The sequence below is a fragment of the Rattus norvegicus genome, chromosome 5 (assembly GCF_036323735.1).
Source record: "Rattus norvegicus strain BN/NHsdMcwi chromosome 5, GRCr8, whole genome shotgun sequence".
Taxonomy (NCBI): Eukaryota; Metazoa; Chordata; class Mammalia; order Rodentia; family Muridae; genus Rattus; species Rattus norvegicus.
In genome coordinates, this window is record NC_086023.1 from 37578462 (window position 1) to 37594457 (window position 15996).

The window sequence follows — 15996 nt, forward strand, 5'->3', positions numbered from 1 at the left end:
AGCACTCAACTTCTGAGCCATTTCTTCAGACCTTATCCTTACTTCTCAAGTCTTTGAAACAGAATCCACAATATGTTTGGTATTGTTGTAAGACCCCCAAAGTGCCCTACCTCAAGAGTGCCACCCACAGAGCACAAATTGACAAAGTGACCGCTGGAATAGCAAGAAGGTATAAGTTTTTTAATCCACATACGTGGGGTTGCTCATCCATGCAGGGAGAGGCAACCCTGAAACTGAAAAACACACAACTTTTATTCCTTACAGAGGGCAGACTTCAGCAAAAGGGTTAGCTGGCCTATTCTCACTAGTGGTACACAGGACAAAGGATCTGGTCAGGTATTGGCTGTCCTGCTCAAGGGTCTGTTCTAGGCTCAGATACTTTCCTCGTCCAGCCCTACCCCTGGCCTTGGAGAATCACTGGGAAAGGGCTAAGTTGTCAGTCTCTTAGAGGGGGTGTGAACTGGATGGTCAGGCAGGGTCAGGATGACATCTTGCAGTTGTTCTGGGAATTTACCACGGGGAGGGGTAGAGAGAACAGTTGTTATTGTTTTGTCTTAATTAGCTTAGTCAGAATTGCCTCAATATCTTGATCACCAAAACTTTATCATATCACTGGGCATCCTGACGTCAGATGTATCTCTCAGAAAGGTTACAACTTTGTCATAGGCATCCTGACCACCAGATGTGTTTCTCAAAACCTTGCTTTTATTACTTTGTTTCTCATATCTATGAAACTATATTTCTTCAGTATCATCCAATTAGAAATTCAAGCATGAGAAACCATCCCATGGTAAACCTTCGACTAAGGAAAGCATTTCAATTTTTCTGTTTTTATAAGCATCCAAAAGAAAACCAGTTGAGTACATTTATAATTGAAATCTTATTCCAAAAGAGGTTTTCCCATGAATCCTTTTCCAGCATCTAATTAATGCTACTGATAAAATGCAGTAGGTTAATGTCTTTTCACATCACATACTCCCTGACTTGAAAAGACAAGCAGATGTTTGACATCTTCTCTGATCTCCATGATGCACTGCTGTACTAAGCCCAGTAAAACTGGAAGCATATTATTACACTAGCCCCATGTGACATGCTGCCAGATTGGTGACAGGTGTTTGGAGGGGAAACCCAATAGCACTAACTTTTACACATTCAGAAAAGGCAGCCATGTCACATCACTTTGATTTTAAGTTTTGGTATCTGCTATGGACACACATTTAGAGTCAGAATTTGTGCAATTGCACTGATAAACAATAGGCAGATTTATACTATCCATATGACTTTGATGACCAGAGGGGAAGTTGAGGACAAGCTCACTGTGTAACTGACAAACTTCCCCTGGTTTTTGGAAGCAAGATTTACATTATATTTTATATTTCTCTTTCACGGGGATGATGAACCCCTTACCATCTGTTCCCACAAAATAGCATGCTGTGTGGATAAAAAGAGACCCTCCATGAACCACAGTTGATGAGCATCTTCTTGTTTTGATCCTCTTGATATTTCTCCTTTAAATCCAAGAACAGGCAATATTAGTGTCTCATCTCCATCAAAAAACTATTATGTACTTATTTTATAATTAATGGCCTAACCACAAATCAAATTAGGCTGTAATTAAATTCATGAATCCCTTAGAATTGTCACAAAATCAGTGTCATTTTAGAAGGGTGTGGTAATGACCCTGGAAAAATATGCCTAGGTGCTCGGATTTTCTGAGGAGTAAGCCAACATGGAATGGAGATAAATTTTAAAGGTCTCATTGAAAGAAAAGAACAGTCATGTATTTGCTACCAGCATAAGGCCATTCTGCAAATGCACATGCACTATAAAAGTGTGCGATGCAGCACATGTCTTTATAAAAAAAGAGTTAGAAGCAGATGAGATGGTTTACTGGTTAACAGTGCTTATTGCTCTTCCTGAGGATGCAAGTTCAATTTCCAGTATCCACGTCAGACTCAAAAATACATGTAATTCCAGCTCCAGGGGATCCAAAGCTCTCTTCTGCTTCTTTAGGCACCTACACACTTGTGGCATACAATCACAAGGACACATATACACATAACAAAAATAAAAATAAATCTTTAATTAAGACAAAATAGTCTATACACGTCATGATGCTTTACCAATTCTACCTGGTTAGTATATTAGGAACTTCTTAAAGTCATTTTTATGATCATTTTAAACATATTTTTCTTTTAAAAGTAATGTTCCTATACCCCATAGTCAATATGGTCCATTGACTATTACAGCCCATGACAACTATACGTCGTGTGTGTGTGTGTGTGTGTGTGTGTGTGTGTGTGTGTGTTTTCAGTCTCCAGAACCCTGAGAACTCTACTTTGAAATAAGCAGTGATTGTGTCAGTGTGTATGGATGTAAGAAAGGATAGGCCACCACATTTTAAATACCTAGAATAAAATGACATTGCATTGGAGATAAGAGGGAAAAATTCATCCTTTTTTTGGATAAAGAAAAACAGTAAAATTCATAATGTCCTCGTTTTTAATAGCAGAACAGTTCTCCATTGTGTAAATGAATCACATTTTCTGTATCCATTCTTTACTTGAGGGACGTCTGGGTTGTTTCCAGCTTCTAGTTATTATGAAGAAGCCTGCTCTGAACATACTGAAGCACATGTCCTTGTAGTATAGTGGGGCATATCTTGGGTATATGACCAGGAATGGTATGGCTGGGTCTTCAGGTAGAACTATTTCTAATTTTCTGAGGTAGTTCCAGATTGGTTTCCAGAGTGGTTGTGCAAATTTGCACTCACATCAATAATGGAAGAGTGTGTTTTTCCTCCACATCCTCACCAGCATGTGCTGTCACTTGAGTTTTTATCTTAACCATTCTGACTGGTGTAAAGTGGGAGGGATCTTAGGGTCATTTTGATTTGCATTTCCCTGATGACTAAGAATATTGAACTTTTGTTTAAGTGTTTCCGGGTTCCAGTGGGAGAGGGTACACCTAATCCTGTAAAGAATCCATGCCCCGGAGAAGAGGAAAACTTGGAGGACACCTCTAAGAGGGGAAAGTAAAGAACTCTAGGAGGGAAGACTGGGGAGGAGCAACAATTGAGATATAAATAAATAAAATAATTAATAAAAAGGCATAGTTGAAAACAAATAAAAATAAAATTACCCCCCCCAGAGAAAAATGGTAAAAACAGAAGATGCCTTGCCACAAGCACATAGGGAGCACAGATCCTTCTTTTGTGTTTCTATCAGAGCAATCACATGCCATGGAAAGTGCTGTTCCTTTACTCTGGAAGCTATTGGCTAGTGATAAACTAATTAATATTCCATACACATGTGGCAGGACCAAGAACATGCTGCACTGCAGTTAAAATATGTTTCAGCATCTTCTCGAGAAGACGGTCCTTAGGCAGACTTCAGCGTTGTAATTACACTGGTGCTCTTTAGCACTCAAAACAGTGTAAACACTTGAGGGAGTCCATTTAAACATAATGAGAATATATTTAGTACTATGTTTTCTATCTTGTAGAAAAGTACTTTAAAGCCAGGAGGAAAGTAATCTCCTGGGAAAACCAGGAGTTCAGGCTTTCTGAGCCACAAACATTTTAGAAACAGTAAACAGTGACTCAGTTTTTACTCCCGTAATGTACTTCTGAAGGCATATTGTATTGAAAGAGTTTGAGGAATTTTTGAGAAAAATTTCGCGTTAAAGGTCTTATATAATGAAAACTTTTACAGTGTGATTTCTCCTGTTTTATCAATTTTGTACATCTAAATTTCCAATATTAAGTTGGTCTGCTTCTTTTCATTTGTTTTTGCCTTTTATTGAAAAGAGATTCTTTTCTCATACAGCAAATGCTGGTTATATTTTCCCCTACCCCCATTTCTCCCAGTTCCTTCCAACTCCCCTCTCATCCAAGTCTACTCCATTTCTCTCTCTTATTAGAAAAGATCAGGCTTCTAAGATATATTAAGTCATAACAAAATAAGATATAATAAGATAAAACAAAAGCCATCATATGGAAGTTGGATGAGGAAGACCAACAGAAGGAAAAGAGCCCAAGAGAAGTAAAGTACAAGAATCAGAGACTCAGTTGTTCATACACTAGGCAAGCTGTACAAATATGAAACTGGAAAATGTAATATATACACAGAGGACCTGCAGAAGACCTATGTAGACCCTATGCTTACTGCTTCAGTTTCTGTCAGTTGATATGAACTTTGTCTGGGTAATTTAGAGACACTTAGTTTCTTTTGGTGTCTTCCATTTCCCCTTACACTCTTCCTGATTCTTCTTCTGCAGGGTTCCCTGAACTCTGAGGAGAGGTATTTGGTGGAAACATCTCATTTAGAACTATGTGTTCTAAGCACTCAATGAGTAAAAGCATTGAACAGAAACAAGGCATTGCTCTATGAGTATACCAGAATATATCACTACTATTTTTTTAAGACCAAGTAGTACTTGGCTTTACCTTTGATCTCTGGGCTATGTAGTCTCTTGAGTCTCTGAGTCTTTTGGCCACCCAAGTCGTATCAGAAATGGATTCTATCTCATGGAGTGGGGCTTAAGACAAATCAGACGCCATTATTCCCACGAACATTGTACCACCATTGCTCTAGCATGCCTGGCAGTGAGCATGCCACTGCAGGTTTGTGGCTAAGTTGATATTTACATTTCTGTCTTGTTAAGCTGCAGAGTACCTTCCCATACCAAACATACTAAAAGGTAGGATCTATATTGGGACAAGCTCTGCCTCTACATGGCCTCTACATGGCCTCTCCAAGAGATGGCCAGTAAGAACTCTCTATCCCCATTATTTGGAGACTTCTTCAGGATCACCTTCCTAATTTTAGGACCTTTCAACTGCCCTAGGCTTCCATACCACCTGTCAAGTGCCCATTAATTCTAACTGTCCCCCCCGCATTACCTACCTCAACATTTATCCCATACCTACCATACCTGATCCTTGCAGTACAATGATATTGATGATTTTGTCTTGTTTTAAATTTCCTAAGTATAGTATATATGCTTAAAAATATGTGGGATACTGTGGATAATAATCACTCAAATATGTATTGCCCCTTTTATCTTTTATAAGTTTTAATATTCAATTATTTACTTTCTATAAAGCATTCTCTATCATTCAACTATGTAGCAATGAGTTGATTATTCTCTAATCAAATAGCAATTCTTAATCTTAATTAGAAATTATATTTGTAAGTCTGATGGAAAACTATTTCTGAATTGAAATTAGAACTATTCTGTACTAGTAGCTGGTGTAATTTCTATAGAAAGAATTCTCTCCAAAGCTACAAATAATCAAATCAAACTGAGAAATTTGATATCATAAAAATTAGAGTGTGGATTCTAAACTAATATCAAGGACAAAGAATGTCTGCCTTTTTCACTTGGCTGAAACTATCATGCATTAATCGTAGTCATAAATTGTGAGTATAGCAAAACCAACAATGACATTTGGATGCTGAGTGTTCATCCTGCGTTTTGCTAGCGTTATAAGGTAAATATATATGAAAATTTTGTCATGTAATAAACAAACTTTCAGTACACTTTTTTCTTGGCCTGACAGTATCTCCAAGTTAGTCCTCCTGTGTGAGGAATTCTACTGGAAGATTTTTCTAGAAGAGAATCAGCATCTCTGTAGATAATGTTTCCACATAAAACTGTGTCAAGAGTGGTGTGTGTTCTTCTATTTAGTGTCATTTCTTTGCCCTAGACAACAGCACTGGGGAGAACTCCCTCAGGGGTTCTACCACAAATCCTGACACTGAATGTCCTGCAGAACTCACGGGAACAATATCGGAGATGGAGCAAACTAGGACTAGGAAAGAAAAGCCAGCCAGGTAAGAACATGAGGCACATAGCACAGGTGGGAGACTTCATACAGACAGTTCGGGGAGGGGGGAGTAAATTTCCCTCCTGAAGTTAAGCAAAAGTTTAAGCAAGCAATCCACAGACGAATCTTAGCCAGGAAACTGGACCAGAAAAGGAAAATTCACTTCATCCAGCAGTTCATCATACATTATTGAACAGCCATGATACTAACCAATGTCCAGGCAGCCATTGGCTAAATGACAAATTCCATTCATACAAACACTACAGCCACATGTGTGAGTCACTGTATCATCATGGAAACAACCCACATACTTATGAGACATGTTTTTTTAAGACAATTTTCCATGTACAGGAAGAAATCACCATTTCAATTCTGTAAACATTATAATATTCCAAAAGACAGATTATGGTTTTCTTTGTTAGAGAAAGAGCTACATAACCAATGACAGTCAGAGAAGCAGGCAGTCTATCAGTCACTGAAGGAACAGTTTTATAAATGCTGTGGCATAAATGACTTGAACTATCCCAAAGAAATGCCAAATTAAATGTAAATCTATGAATTCACATACACAGGGGTGGAGGAATGAGGGGAGCTGAGAAGATCTTCATTTTGCTGCCTGTCATGGTGTTACACGCCTGCTAACACAATTTGAATTGCTTAAGGTAATTGATTAAGGTAATTGCAATGGGTGTATGAAACAATAAAACATAAACTTCTGTATCAGGCAAGAAGAATTGTTATTTAAAGAGAAGTAGGAATAATCTCTGTAACCTCATCTCTACTTTTCTTCTGTGTCCATTGCCCCAGGACATTGTTGTACCATCTACTTTACATGGGCATCCTTAGAATTATCTAAGATCAGAGTCCTGATTGAACTCTGAACTACACTGGCTGAACAATAGCTATTAGAGAATGTATTGTAGGTGAGAACAAACTTAGCTGTACATGAAGATAAACGCAATCTCACTCTCTCTCACACACAAACCAAGGTAAAAACAAAATCTGAAATATCACGTAAGCAGAGAAAATATGCTAAATTCTGAGTTTAGGGCTAGATTTTTACAATAAAATACATACGTGTTTATACTAGTTATTTAATTACTGATGTTTATAGAAGGATTTTCATTGCCATTAGTGCCCCCTCCTTATCTTCACCCTGCAAATAAGCAACCTAAGGTTAATTGGTTTCCTAAAGGAAAGGGGGTCAGTTCAGAATAAAATCACATTAAAGAAGACATGAATTCCTGAGTGGAATTTTTTCTTTCCACCAAACACTCTTCCCTTTAATCAGCACTTTAACCTCTGAACTAACTTTCCTTGTTAGCATTTATTTTTAGCATATTTAAGCTTTTTCAATAAGCTATGGTAACTTTGGAAGAATTTTAATCCAGCAACATGGCCGCTCTGGCAAGGGATCCCATGCAAAGACCTCGTAGGTCTTTGTGACCTGACTGGAATGGCATATCTCTAAGACCAAACAATGAAGCAGTCATGTTGAAAGTGACATTTAATTGAGGGGCAGACAGAAAGATTTGACAGAATGAGTAAGATATAGGATATGCCCAACTCTCATGAGAACAGGAAAGAGAGGCTGCTTAAGAGCAATGCAGAGTGAGCCAAAAGTAGACCGCAGGCAGTTCATTTGAGATCAGGCAATGCAGTGGAGTTAAATTAAGCTCAGTTGGGTGCAGTTAAGTTCAGGTGAGTTCATGAAGTTCCAGTCAGTTTGTGTAGTCAGTGCAGTCTCATTTTGGAATTCAGAGACAGTTTTTCCAAGCAGAGCAATTCAGTGAGAAACCAAAAGAAGCCAGATTGAGTAAGTTAGTTCTTGGAAGACAAGATTGTACATGGTTAAATGCTTCAAGGTCTAGGTCTAGGAATAGTTACAAAAATGAAAGAAGTGCTCTGGGTTCATCCTAAGCTATATATTTGCACAGCTTGAGTACAGTTCTCATCTCATCCCTCCATCTGAAGAAATATCTGTGATATTTACAAGTAACAGGGTCTCAGAAGGCTATATTTAACTCCACACTGCCTTTTCTGCTCATACAACTGTCTCTTCCTCTGTCAGTCCTAACAAACTCCTTACCCATTCCTCAAGTACCATCACATCCTCATGTCGCTGGAGGACCTTGCCTGAATGAGGTCACATTCTCACATGAGAGCTCTTCCTTGGTACATATCTCTGCAGATGTTCATGTGATTATCTGAAATCATCAGTCTTCTCCTCTTCCTCCTCCTCCTCATCTTCCTCCTCCTCTTCTCCTTCCTCCTCTTCTTCTTCCTCTTCCTCCATGCTTCATGAAGTTAGGAACAATATCCTCAGTACCCAGCTCAATAGCTGGCACAATATTGATTAAATTAATCATTAAATGCACACAAGAATACTTAATTCATTTCTCCAAAAATCCTAAATTTTCAAAACTATACAGCTCATCAGTAGGAGTAGGCTAAATATGAACAACACCCAAGATTCCCCAATCAACATCCTTGGAGAGTGTAAGCGTGACCATTACCCCACAAAGGTCTAGAGGGAGCGATGCTGTACTCAAAGGGCTCAATTCTTTACTCTTTACTAGACTTTAGTCAACTTAACTATTCTGAGCTGACAAAACTGTTTAATTCTAGATGACTTTTTTGCTGTCTTCCCGACAGCTCTCTCTGAACTGTAGGTAGCAGTGCAGCTTGGGAATTATTAACAAGCTATGTACTGTATCCAAGCTAACAGGATGCTTCTGCTTTCTTAGGGAAAGGCTGTCATGTATTTTCTCAGAATTAAGGGAAAATGAAGCTAAAAGTGACATACTTGATTAAAGCTAAGGGAACTAGTGTGATGATACCTGGGAGTTACAGAATCTCTCTGTCGACCTTGTGTGAACCAGTGCTACCTAACAAGAATCCTATAGAGCTAGTGTCTTGCACAACATCAAAGATAACTATTAAAGGGAAACATTACGTCACAATATTCCCAGTGAATCAAGAATCTTTAGTACCTATAGTAAATACAAAACAGTATCTTCAGCTTTGGGCAATATAAAGTTTAAAAAATTCTCCCTAGTTGAAAAATTAAGGGATTAGTTGATTATAGGCTAAAGTAGATCTATGAATGCCTAGTTCTTGCCTCAGTTTTTATGTTTGGAGGAAACATACTATTAATAAAATCTAAATATAAGATTTTTATTCGAAGTAGATTCACTTCATTGTCTGACCGAAACTTTGGGTCAAAAGGAGATTATTGGGTCTGAAAGAGTTAACAGGTATTTGGGGATGTTGTGCAATGTATATTCGAAATTTTCCTGTAAAAATTGCAGGGTGATATTACTGGTTGGATATTGATTTCCATTGTGTGCAGAAGATGGAAAGAGAAATATAGAGAGAAAACATGAACATAGACACTGCCATTGCATCAGTCACCAGAATAGAACCAACAACATGTACACATAGATGGAAACAGTTATTAAGGATTGACTCATGAAATAATAGAAGCTGAAGTTCCCAGTCCTTTTAGTCAGCAACCAGGTAACCTGGACAGTCAACCATGTAGTTCTTGTCCAAGGGAGACTCATGTAAGTTCCACTGTAAAAGCAACAAGCACAAAACTCAGCAAGTCAATTTTCAGTGTCCTGGGAGAAGACAAGAGAAAATAAATGTTAAAGCTCAAAATGTGAGGCTCCAGAGACCTTCTGCTGCTTCTGTGACCCACTGCTATTGAGAGAGGCAATCTGCTTTGCTTGGTCTTAAGATATCCTTGTACTTTTCAACCAAAACACACCAAAAAAGTCTTTCCATGTACTAAGGTCCCAATGGCCCTGTCAAGTGGATATATAGTGTGAATTTTCTCTCTCCATCTCCATCTCATTTATACATATAAAGGAATCGAAACTACACAGATACCTATTTTTCTGATTCTAACATAAGAGTCTTCTCACTACTTCACATTCTTCTCCTCTTGCTAATCTCATGCCTACTCAAAATTCTTCAACATAAAATTTTCATTCATTTGAACATACAGGCTAATGATCTCCATTCGGTCATAGAGAGAATTGCAAAGATAACTATTCAAAGAAGCAATTGTTCAATTAACAAAATAATCCATTGTGTCTTGGCCTCAAATACTGTTTTGTGAGGATAAAAAATATGGTTATGAATTTAAGTACAGTATATCTGCTTTCTAATTTATATAAAAACAAAAAACATGATAGCATATATTATATAAATTTGATTTTTATAAAACAAAAAATTTCTATGATATTTTTAACTTGTCTTGCATGTAATTTTAAGGGTAGCCAAATTAATTTTCACCAACATGATAACATTTATCTCAAATGTATGTCATCCAAGGAAGAGACTTTTTTAAAGATATTTCAGTATTACATGTTCACATTTCTGATTGGAATCTATTTGTATTAAAGTAACGTTCAGATATCTTTCCCCTTTTTTCTATATCTTTTCACAACATTTTCTAAATTGTCCATTTGAGGAAGAAATTCTCTGTAAATCTTCCTTCAAAAGAATCAACCAATTTGTTATCTTGTCAGAGAATCATTTAGCTTCTGAAAGACAGAGTTCGCCCTAGGAAGACCCATTGAAGCCATTTGTCCATTACCAAGAAAAAAAGGGTTTGTTTCTAGCATTCTATCTCAGCACATGCTTATTTTTTAATATAAAAAAGGTACCGTTTGATGGACACTAATGAATACCAAGCAAAAGATGTGTTTTGCCTGGAAATGTCAGATAGCTACATCTGAAAGAGAAGCCAGAGCTGGGTGCTGATAGGTTAAGTGGTTAAATGGCAAACGAGGAAGTGAGTAAAGTATTCATTGCCTGAGCCAGGGTGGAGCTGCTGCAAGCCTGACTTCTCCAGAACAGGATTCAGCCATCACTGCTACCCAGGATGCTGAGAAAGAAGGTTATTTCTATGAATAGCCTGCTCTGTTCATAATAGCAATCAGTCTCTATTTGGGTGGCTTTAAAATAAGCAATCACTTCACAGCAGGAACAATGAGAGGAGAGGAGAATTCAGAATCTCGTCAGCACTCATAAACACTGATGTTTATTGTTCTGTAACTAGCAAAAGCAAGAATCGCTGCAGGAAAGATGCTTTAACAATCCATATGTGACTTTATAGCTGAAATAGGAAGGGAATGTCAGCTATCAAGTTTATAAAAATAAAACGCAATTCATAGTGCAATGAGATGTAAGCTTGTGATTTAAAAAATAAATAAATAAATAAACATAGAGAAACCAGCCATGCTAGTTTAGCTTTGGGAAATATTTGGGGAAGTATTGTGAAAATTGCGGGCTATCACTTTTAGTCCTAAATTAAAACGGTAAACACCGCTTTTGTGGTTAAATATTAAAAACACTCAGGAGTGGTTGTAGTAGCCTATGCCTGTAATCCCAGCATTATGCAGGTAGTGCCAGAAGGATCCACAGTTGGGGAACACCTTCTGCGACATTGCAATTTGAAGGCCAACCTGGATTACATGAGATGCTGTGGCAGAAAACAAATGAAAAAAAAAAAAAACCGTAAAACACTTTGAACAACAGATTACTAATCCATTCTCAATAATGACTGCTGAGTTCTCTTACTAACCATATGACATTAAATATCTGTAAAGAAAATCCTTCAACGAGAATATAATTTAAATCACTAGCTAATCTGTAAGGCAAAGGACACTGCCATTAGGACAAAACAGCAACCAACAGATTGGCAAAAGATCTTTAACAATCCTACATCTGATAGAGGGCTAATATCAAAATATATGAAGAACTCAAGAAATTAGACTCCAGAGAGCCAAATAACACTATTAAAAAATGGGTACAGAGCTAAACAAAGAATTCACGGCTGAGGAATATCGAATGTCTGGGAAGCACCTAATGAAATGTTCAACATCCTTAGTCATCAGGGAAATGCAAATCAAGACAACCCTGAGATTCCACTTCACACCAGTCAGAATGGCTAAGATCAAAAACTCAGGTGACAACAGGTGCTGGTGAGGATGTGGAGAAAGGGGAACACTCCTCCATTGTTAGTGGGATTGCAAACTGGTACAACCACTCTAGAAACCAGTCTGGAGGTTTCCCAGAAAATTGGACATTCCACTACCTGAGGATCCAGCTATACCTCTTCTGTACATATACCCAAAAGATGCCCCAACATATAAAAAAGACACATGCTCCACTATGTTCATAGAAGCCTTATTTATAATAGCCAGAAGCTAGAAAGAACCCAGATGCCCTTCAACAGAGGAGTGGATACAGAAAATGTGGTACATCTACACAATGGAATATTACTCAGCTATCAAAAACAATGAATTCATGAAATTCATAGGCAAATGGATGGGACTAGAAAATATCACCCTGAGTGAGGTAACCCAATCACAGAAATACACTCACTGATAAGTGGATATTAGCTCAAAAGCTCAAACTACCCAAGACCACACAAATATCCACAAACCACATGAGGCTCAAGAAGAAGGACAACCAAAGTGCAGATATTTCAGTCCTTCTTAAAAGGGGGAATAAAAATATTCATAAGAGGGGATATGAAGGCAAGTTTGGAGCAGAGACTGAAGGAATGGTCATTCAAAGCCAGTCCCACCTGGGGATCCAGACCACCAATATTCATCCACAAACCTAGACAATATTGATGAAGCCAAGAAGTGCATGCTGACAGGAGCCTGATCTAGCTGTCCCCTCAGAGTTACAGCCAGAGCATGTCAAATACAGAGGCAAATGCTAGCAGCAAACCATTGAACTGAGAATGAGATCTCCATTGGAAGGGTTAGAGAAAGGATTGAAGGAGCTGAAGGGGCTTGCAATCCCTTAAGAACAACAACACCAACTAACCGGAGCTCACAGGGACTAAAGCACTACCCAAAGACTACACAGGGACAGACCCATGGCTCCAGCTGCATATGTAGCAGAGGATCGCCTTGTTGGGCACCAATGGGAGGAGAGGCCCTTGGTCCTGCCAAGGCTGGACCATCCCAGTGTAGGGGAATGTCGGAGGGGTGGAGAGGTGGGAAGGGGAGTGGATGGGGAGGATGAACACCCTTATAGAAGAAGGGCAAGTGGATGGGATAGGGAGCGTATGGCCAGGAAACCAGGAAATGGGATAACATTTGAAATGTAAATAAAAAATATCCAATAAAAAAAGAAAAAAGAATAAAATTTTTAAAATTTTAAAAATGTAAAAAATAAAATAAAATTCTAAATGAACAAATATAGATGAAATAGGATTTGAACCATACACCTTATAGGAGTCAGAAAAAAATGAGAAGGCAAACACACAACTAAAAATAAAAATTACACTTTAATATACTAATTACATTTTAAACAAATAATGTAGTAAGCCAAGATAGAGATTCTTAGAGTAGATTATAGATCTCACTCACTAATATGATATTGAAATTCACTTCAAATTTAGTGGTATAGGAAGGCTAAAGTGAGAAGCTGGGGAAAATATATAATACAAATATTAATAAACAGAAAACATATAGAATTCAGATCAAAGCGACTTACAAAAGACAAAAAAAATGCATAGAGAGATGCAAGATTCAAGAAATGTCTTTAAAAATACAAAAATGAAAATAAGAGAGCCAGTTTTTTTTTTTTTTTTCAAATACGGTCCCTGATAGGCTCCCCATGCAGGGTAGCTGAACCTACACTTATTTATGCAGCAGTAGGTGGTCCTATGCTGAGTCGATCCATGTACATTACTGGGAGCATTAAGCCAACTTGGTACATTTTAAAATATTATTTCTTTTATTTTTGTGATTATAGTATAATTAGATCATTATCATTATCTCTTTTCTTCCATCCCTACAAATCTTCCTATAAACCTCACCTTGCTCCCTTTCAAATCCATAGTCTTCTTTTTCCATTACTACTACTTCTATATATTTACATTTCTAAATACATAAGTGCCGTTTGTTCAGTCTGTATACTGTTACTTGTGTGTATGTTTTCAAGTTGGAAGGAAAAGTTGGTAGGGTATGATAGGAGAAGTTAGAGGTAAGGGAGTCAACATGAATTTTATTAAAATATGTCACATTCACATATGAAATTAAGGAAATATAAATTTAAAAATAAGTAAATCACTAGCTAAAACGTACTTATGGCATAGCTAAACTGATAGAAAATAAATGAAATGGATGTGAATTTTTAAGAATCAAGGTTTGTTCTTTTGATTTTTGTCTTTGATTTCTATGGCATGGATGTGGATAAAACATGATAGTGGTGACGCATAGCACAAGGGATAAACTGGACCGGAGGGTAACCTGGAGACTCGTCTATACACTTGGACCCTGAAAAGCAAACCATTGAAAAGTAAGCTATCCCTCAAAACACACAGTGAAAAGAGAACTTGAGAGAGGCGGGCGCGCCTGGGAGGCCAGAAGAGACTGCACTCTGCGCATGTCCAGACGCCAGAGGAAAACACCAAATGCCATCTGGAACCCTGGTGCACGGAGGCTCCCGGAAAGAGCGGCGCAGATCTTCCCGGTTGCTGCCACCGCGGAGAGGACTTAGGCAGTACCCCACGAGCAAACTTGAGCCTTGGAGCCACAGGTAGGACCAACTTTTCCCCTGCAAGAAACCTGCCTGGTGAACTCAGGACACACAGAGGCAGAGTTCCTCTGGGACCATGCACTTCCTGTGTTTACCGGAAGTCCCACACCCGCGGATCCCGGCCCGCAGCAGCTCTCTGCTCCCAGGCCCCGTGGGAGAGAGACCTCACCGCCTGGTCAGGGGAGGGCCCTGGAGCAGCAGGACCCCTGCGCCTGGGACACCGCCGGAACCTGAAGGAAACAGACCAGATAAACAGTTCTCTGCACCCAAATCCCGTGGGAGGGAGAGCTGAACCTTCAGAGAGGCGGGCGCGCCTGGGAGGCCAGAAGAGACTGCACTCTGCGCACGTCCAGACGCCAGAGGAAAACACCAAACACCATCTGGAACCCTGGTGCACGGAGGCTCCCGGAAAGAGCGGCGCAGATCTTCCCGGTTACTGCCACCTCGGAGAGGACTTAGGCAGTACCCCACGAGCAAACTTGAGCCTTGGAACCACGGGTGGGACCAACTTTTCCCCTGCAAGAAACCTGCCTGGTGAACTCAAGACACAGGCCCACAGGAACAGCTGAAGACCTGTAGAGAGGAAAAACTACACGCCCGAACGCAGAACACTCTGTCCCCATAACTGGCTGAAAGAAAACAGGAAAACAGGTCTACAGCACTCCTGACACACAGGCTTATAGGACAGTCTAGCCACTGTCAGAAATAGCAGAACAAAGTAACACTAGAGATAATCTGATGGCAAGAGCCAAGCGCAGGAACCCAAGCAACAGAAACCAAGACTACATGGCATCATTGGAGCCCAATTCTCCCACCAAAATAAACATGGAATATCCAAACACACCAGAAAAGCAAGATCTAGTTTCAAAATCGTATTTGATCATGATGCTGGAGGACTTCAAGAAAGACGTGGAGAACTCCCTTAGAGAACAAGTAGAAGCCTACAGAGAGGAATCGCAAAAATCCCTGAAAGAATTCCAGGAAAACACAATCAAACAGTTGAAGGAATTAAAAATGGAAATAGAAGCAATCAAGAAAGAACACATGGAAACAACCCTGGACATAGAAAATCAAAAGAAAAGACAAGGAGCTGTAGATACAAGCTTCACCAACAGAATACAAGAGATGGAAGAGAGAATCTCGGGAGCAGAAGATTCCATAGAAATCATTGACTCAACTGTCAAAGATAATGTAAAGCAGAAAAAGCTACTGGTCCAAAACATACAGGAAATCCAGGACTCAATGAGAAGATCAAACCTAAGGATAATAGGTATAGAAGAGAGTGAAGACTCCCAGCTCAAAGGACCAGTAAATATCTTCAACAAAATCATAGAAGAAAACTTCCCTAACCTAAAAAAAGAGATACCCATAGACATACACGAAGCCTACAGAACTCCAAATAGATTGGACCAGAAAAGAAACACCTCCCGTCACATAATTGTCAAAACACCAAACGCACAAAATAAAGAGAGAATATTAAAAGCAGTAAGGGAAAAAGGTCAAGTAACATATAAAGGCAGACCTATCAGAATCACACCAGACTTTTCGCCAGAAACTATGAAGGCCAGAAGATCCTGGACAGATGCCATACA

General features: G+C 38.9%; 1 protein-coding gene across 1 annotated transcript in view; it reads left to right on the forward strand.

Moving 5' to 3' along the window:
- Cngb3 (cyclic nucleotide gated channel subunit beta 3) overlaps positions 1–15996 on the forward strand; it is a 248128-nt gene that overhangs the window by 34559 nt on the left and 197573 nt on the right. The window contains exon 3 of the mRNA NM_001271238.1: positions 5711–5837. Within this exon, the coding sequence (NP_001258167.1) occupies positions 5711–5837 (127 nt within the window). The remainder of the gene's footprint in view (positions 1–5710; positions 5838–15996) is intronic.